The sequence below is a fragment of the Blennius ocellaris genome (assembly GCF_963422515.1).
Source record: "Blennius ocellaris genome assembly, chromosome: 11".
Lineage (NCBI taxonomy): Eukaryota > Metazoa > Chordata > Actinopteri > Blenniiformes > Blenniidae > Blennius > Blennius ocellaris.
The window spans coordinates 28,028,434-28,034,230 of record NC_137660.1 but is presented as its reverse complement, the minus strand read 5'-3'; the positions used below and the strand labels follow the sequence as shown (position 1 = coordinate 28,034,230).

Below are 5,797 nucleotides of genomic sequence, written 5' to 3'. Positions count from 1 at the left end.
TGAAAAATAAATTTAACCTATTTAATTTGGTGGTAAACGTGCATTTTAACAAAAAAAAATCATGAATATATTCTAAATTTAAAAAAAAAGAAGTAAAAAAAGCCGCTTAAATGTTTAAACTCCTGGAAAAATCAAAGCGACGCTCCAGCAACAAGAAAGTGGGCGTGGTCACGGAGGCGGTCCTTCCGCGGCGATTGGCCGGCGCCCGCTGTCGACGACGCGTGGCCCCGCCCACCGACGCACCGCGGCAAGCGCGCGGAGGCTCTCTCTCCCACCACCACCACCACCACGAGAGCGGAGCGGCGGCTCGTCTGCAGCGGAAGGAGCGACGCGGACGGAGAGCCTCACCTCCTCCTCCTCCTCCTCCTCCTCCTCCTCCTCACAGCGGCGCGGTGAGGGAGGAAGACGAGCCCCCACCGGAGAGGAAGAGGAGCAGGGCCGTGGAGTTATAAAAAGGAAGAGGCGTGCGGACCTCCGGCTCGGGACTGGGGCTTTTTTTTTTTGTGTGTGTGTTTGTTTGTTTTTGTTTTTTTTAATTTTTCAAATTTTTTTAAATTTTTTTTAAACATATATAAATTGTCTGCGCTTCAAAAGTGTCCAATTCAACGCACAAGAGGCGAACATGTCCTCGTCCGGCAAAGACAACAGCGGCGCGCCGCACGCCAATTACGTGGGACCGTACCGCCTGGAGAAGACGCTCGGGAAGGGACAGACAGGTTAGTTGGGACAAGCTGGTTCACCGCGTCCTCCCTAATTTGCACCCATTTATATCTATATATATTTATTTTTTGGTTTGGGGGGTGGTAGGGGGGGTTGGAGAGCCGCTGCGCTGCGTCTCGCGCCGGCTGGACGTCTGCAGGTGATAAATAACTGAGCGCTCAGTTCCAAACACACCTGCCTCGTCTCTCTCTGCTTCACTGACATAATCATTGTTCACACTGTGCGACCGAGAGGCTTCGGATTTAAACGCTGGCTTGTTTGGCTTGTGCGTCGGCGTTTGGAGTGCGCGCGCGCGCACGAGAGTGTGTGTGTGTGTGTGCGCGTGTGTGTGTGTTGAAGGAGCGGAGCAAACCACCCAACAACCGGCCACGGTGACAGTGTGATGGGCAATGGAAATGAACTTTCCCCTCCCCTGTGTTTGTGTGTGCGCGCGTGTGTGTGTGCGCGTGTGCGTGTGCGTGTGCGTGTGTGTGTGTGTGTGTGTGTCCGCTGATTGGAGCGCAGCGCCGTTAATCCCGATTTGCCTGCTACATTGATCTATTCTTAGTCTGGAGGCACGCGAAGGAGGGAGGCAGGCGTTTTTTTCTTCCCCTCCCGGAGGTTTGTGGCTGCGACGGAGGTCCCACCTTGACAGATCATCCATCCCTCCATCCCTCCATCCATCCATCCCTCCATCTATACCCCTCCTCCTCCTCCTCCACCCCCGTCAAGAGGATGAAACTGGGCTTCCAGAAAGGAGATCTTCCTCTCAGCCCCGGGCAGCAGTGACGCTGCAGTTTCTAAAGTTGGTGCACGAGACGGCGTTTGACGTGGGAGTTGAACCCTCACCCCCACCCCCCCAACTCCCTCCAACCCTCCCTCCCTCCCTCCTCTTGTAAGAAAGCGATAGCAGAAGTGACGCTGGTCAAAAACTGAGAGTCACACTCTTCTTATTTTTTTGTTTTTGTTGTTTCCCCTCCATCTGTTGTCAGAAGCGGCTAAAGCTAGGCGTTCCTTCCCTCCGCCGCCACCGCGGCGTCCAGCTGGTCCCGCTGAGCAGCAGTTGTTTCTGAAGGGAAACGTTCCGGTGGTGCCCCTCACCCGGCCCGCCGAGGCTGGAAAGAACACAAAAAAAACAACAACAAAAACAACCACAACTTGTGCTGCAACTCATCTGCTTGTGTGACGATCCTGTAACTGCGTGTGGCAACGCCGAGTGCTACTTGTTGTTGTTGTTGTTGTTTCACCAAACCCCCCTGTTTTGTGTCATAGCGTCTGATTGAATTTAATGCGTTTGGCCTGTTTTTCTTCTTCTTCTTCTTCTGTCTTTTATTTGTGTTTGTTAATCACTGACGGAACCAGACCCAGTATTATTATGTTTGCGCGTGTGCGTGTGTGTGTGCGTGTGTGTGTGTGTGTCAGAAAAATGATTTGGCCGCTGGCGACCATGCAGCTCCTCCAAAGCCAAACCCATTCAGATTAATGACGGGACATAATATCCCGTTCGCCCATTAACCATTGGTTAATCTGTCAGATTCCCCCCCCTCTCCCCCCCTCCTCAATGGAAAGGGTTGTCCCCCCCTCACCCCCCCCCCCCCCTCACCCCCCCCCCCCCCCACCTTCCTGGTGGGCGGGGCTCCCATCATGACTGACTCCCCAGTGGACCAATGGGCTCGTCCGGCCGGTTGGCTTCTATTATTAGAGAGGAGAAAGCGGAAGGCCTGATCTGGCCGGCCTGTTCAGAGGAGCTGCACTGTTCATTAAGTGATTAGGGCCGCGTCCTGACACACACACACACACACACACACACACACACACACACACACGGCCGCCGCGGTGGTTCTGGTTTGGCTTCCTGATCTAATCCCTCCTGCGGCCAAAGTCGCCGTGGCCTTCGCTCACGTGGCTGGACGGTGGCGCCGACCACCTGGGATGACGCCGCAGAACCCGGTCGCCGTTTCCCTCCTACCGGTTCCTACTTGGTTCCCGGGCAGCGGGAGTTGTACCGTTAAAAAAAAAAAAGGAGTTGTACCGTAATTCCCGGACGATAAGCCGTGACTTTTTTCCCCAACGCTTTGAACCCCCCGAGGCTTAAAACGCGATGTGGCTAATTTATGGATTTTTTTAAGGGTTAACAGGTTTCGTGCCGCCAGATTCTACTTCCTGCTGTTTTTCGCCTCGGCTTCTCCAAAACTGGGCCCTTTAAAAGTGACATTTCTGCTCTGGGTGAGCTCGTCTCGTGTCCGGAGCTCCAAGCAGCTGACCGAACGTCGATGTTGCGTTCAGGTGCATCACGTAAACTAGAGCGCTGGACTCCCAGTGGATGAGGAATCTTCCTTCTCGGAATCACAGTCGGGAAATAACCGATAAAATACTTTAGATAAAACGCTTGGTGGTCATGTATCTGTGTCTCTCTCTATCTGAAGGCTTCGCAGCAGGAGCACTAGGCACAACAACACTGTGCGCCGCGTGCAGGGATTTCCGGACAGATTTGTGAGAATCATTCCTGCAGTGAAATTCTTGCGCTGTTACAACGTGGACACCTGTGGCTTATTCTTTTCAAACTTTACGTTCACTGGCGCTCCGAAGTAGATATGGCGTGTCTGCAATGGCCGGCGACTGATCGGCGTGTCGCGGCTGGAATATCAAACTAAAATATGCATTAGAATTTTAGAAGTCGAACGTCTCGGGCAGCTTTTGTTGGGCAAATCTAAATAAGTTGTATTTGTGCATTTTTTTTTCTTTTTCTTCGCCAGACTTGAGGCGTGTTGAATCACCGCTCTGTTCCCTAATGCGGAGGAAAACATGGCTTTGACTTTGTTCCCCGGGGCCTTTTGATCCGTAAAATAAAAGGCCTATTGTGGCCGTTAATCCAGCATAAATCCCAGTTTTTCTTTCCTTCTCTTTGCTCGACTCGGGTATCGACACACTTTAGGTTCAGTGTTTTTCAACCTTTTTTGAGCCGAGGAACACTTTTTTGTTTGGAGAAATCTGGAGGCACACCAACCACCACCACCCGGAAATGTTAATATGTGAAACTTTGTAGCCTCTATTAGCAATATAAAGTCATTCTCATCAAAGTTTATCAACATGAATCAAGTAAATACAGAAAAAATGTGTTTCCCAATTTCTTTTTTTTTAATAGTGACTCCGTCAGTGTGAAACCTGGACCTGATGGATGAAGAGCTGAGATCCTGGTTCACATTCTTCCTTTTTCAAAAACTTCTCCATCACTGTCACTGACACAGTACTTTGATACAAGATGGTAGCAGGAGGTGGAGATGAACCACACTGTCGTCTGTCACTTTACATTTCACCGGCAAAGTTCTGTGCTGCCCTCTAGTGGCGAAGAGTATTTATACATGATTACTCTGCAACACACTGTGAGAGCAAATGTTTTTTTTGAAAAAAAATGGGAAATTGGATAATTTCCCACGGAACACCTGACGAGATCTCGCGGAAACACCAGTGGTTGAAAAACACTGCTTTAGTCTTTGAGGCTCCCGGATTCTCTCCGTTGACGTCGAGTGTGAAATCATCGACAAAATGTCCTTATAGGATGTTGATTGTTGCTCCGTCTGTTACGGGGAGAAGAATAAGTAAATAAGTAAATCAAAAAAAAGCACAAACAACACCTCCTCTGGGTTCGTGGGACTCTCCAGTCAGCGACTCTCTCATTCATCCTTATTCTTTATTCATCCACACATTTACGCGCGTACATTAACTCGATTGTTTTCTGAACCTGTTGTTCCGCCCGGTAATGTAAAACCGTTAATTCGACACTGACTGATGGGCGGCCGGCGAGCAGCGAGTCGCTGGCCGATCGATGGGCCAACGCGCAAAGATTTCCTGTCAGGCGGAGGAGATCCAATTCTGGTTCGCGGCGCGTAATATTCCTGATGATGACAAGCGGGGGGGGGGGGGGGGGGGGGGGGGGGGGGGGAGTGTTCACGCAGTAGTCAATGAAAAGCCACTTGGCAGATCCACAGAGAGCATGAGAGGAGGAGGGGGGGAGGAGGGGGAGGTGAGGGAGGGGAGGGAGGGGGGGGTGAGAACAGCACAGGTGCTCAAACTCTTGGTGACCTGAAGCTTCTTTTATCTCGACCAAAGGTTGAAGACCTGTGGCTCTTTAGAAACCCTCGAGTGACTCCATGACATTTTCAGAAATTTTTTTTTAAAATTATTTTTTATTTTTTGCAGGCCACTCTAATTTTCAAAAATCGACTAATGGAGGATGAAAACGGCCGAATAAAGTAAAACGGTCGGGATAGCTGGAATGCTGAAACTAAAATAGCTAAGAATTGTATTTAATTTAATTTAATTAAATTTTTTAATGTGATTTTTAAATGTATTTTTATGTATTTTTTAAAATATCTTTTTAGGTTTTTATGGAATTTATTTAATTAAGAAATGTAATTAATATATTCAATTTAATTTAATATAATTGTATTTAATATAATTAAATTTAATATAATTGTATTTGATATAATTTAATTTAATATATTATATTTTTTATTTTATGTCATTTACTATAATTTCATTTAATTCAATATAAAAGTAAAAATGGCTAAACTAATATGAATAAATGTGATAGTAGAGCTAAAACAGCTTTAACCACAGGAAAACATGTAGTGGTTATAAATAGTTAAATAACTAAAGTAGCCAAGATTAAAACTAAAAGATTTAAAAAAAAAAAGATTTTAGAAAAATAGGACAAATCTCTAAAAAAAAAAAAAAAAAAAAAAAAAAAATCTAAGAATTTGATAAAGTGTATCTAAATTGTACTTATGACACTTTATGAATGTATTCATGGCCACTATTTTTAAGATGTTTTTATTTGACACGTTTTGTTTCTCCAGACAAATAAAAATTTACAAAATGGACTCTTTCAGTATCTTCAGGAAAAAGCAAACAAAACAAACCTTAAAATGTACTACATTTGTTTTAAATAGGATCTTTTCTTTAGAGGTCCATTACATATGTACTGTAATTTTCAAAGATACATGATAAAACATCACGCGCGATAACAATAATAATGGCTCCCCTCGTTAAAGGGCCACTATTATGCAAAGTTCACGTCATAATAGTTTTCCAACAC

At 46.4% G+C, this 5,797-nt stretch overlaps 1 protein-coding gene across 1 annotated transcript in view; it reads left to right on the top strand.

Moving 5' to 3' along the window:
- Positions 1–622: 622 nt before the first annotated feature.
- The window catches only part of brsk2a (BR serine/threonine kinase 2a), a gene marked incomplete at both ends in the record, with an annotated part of 123,252 nt that continues 118,077 nt past the window's right edge, over positions 623–5,797 (top strand). Inside the window, 1 exon segment of the mRNA XM_080504794.1 lies at positions 623–716. Coding sequence (XP_080360920.1) covers positions 623–716 — 94 coding nt within the window.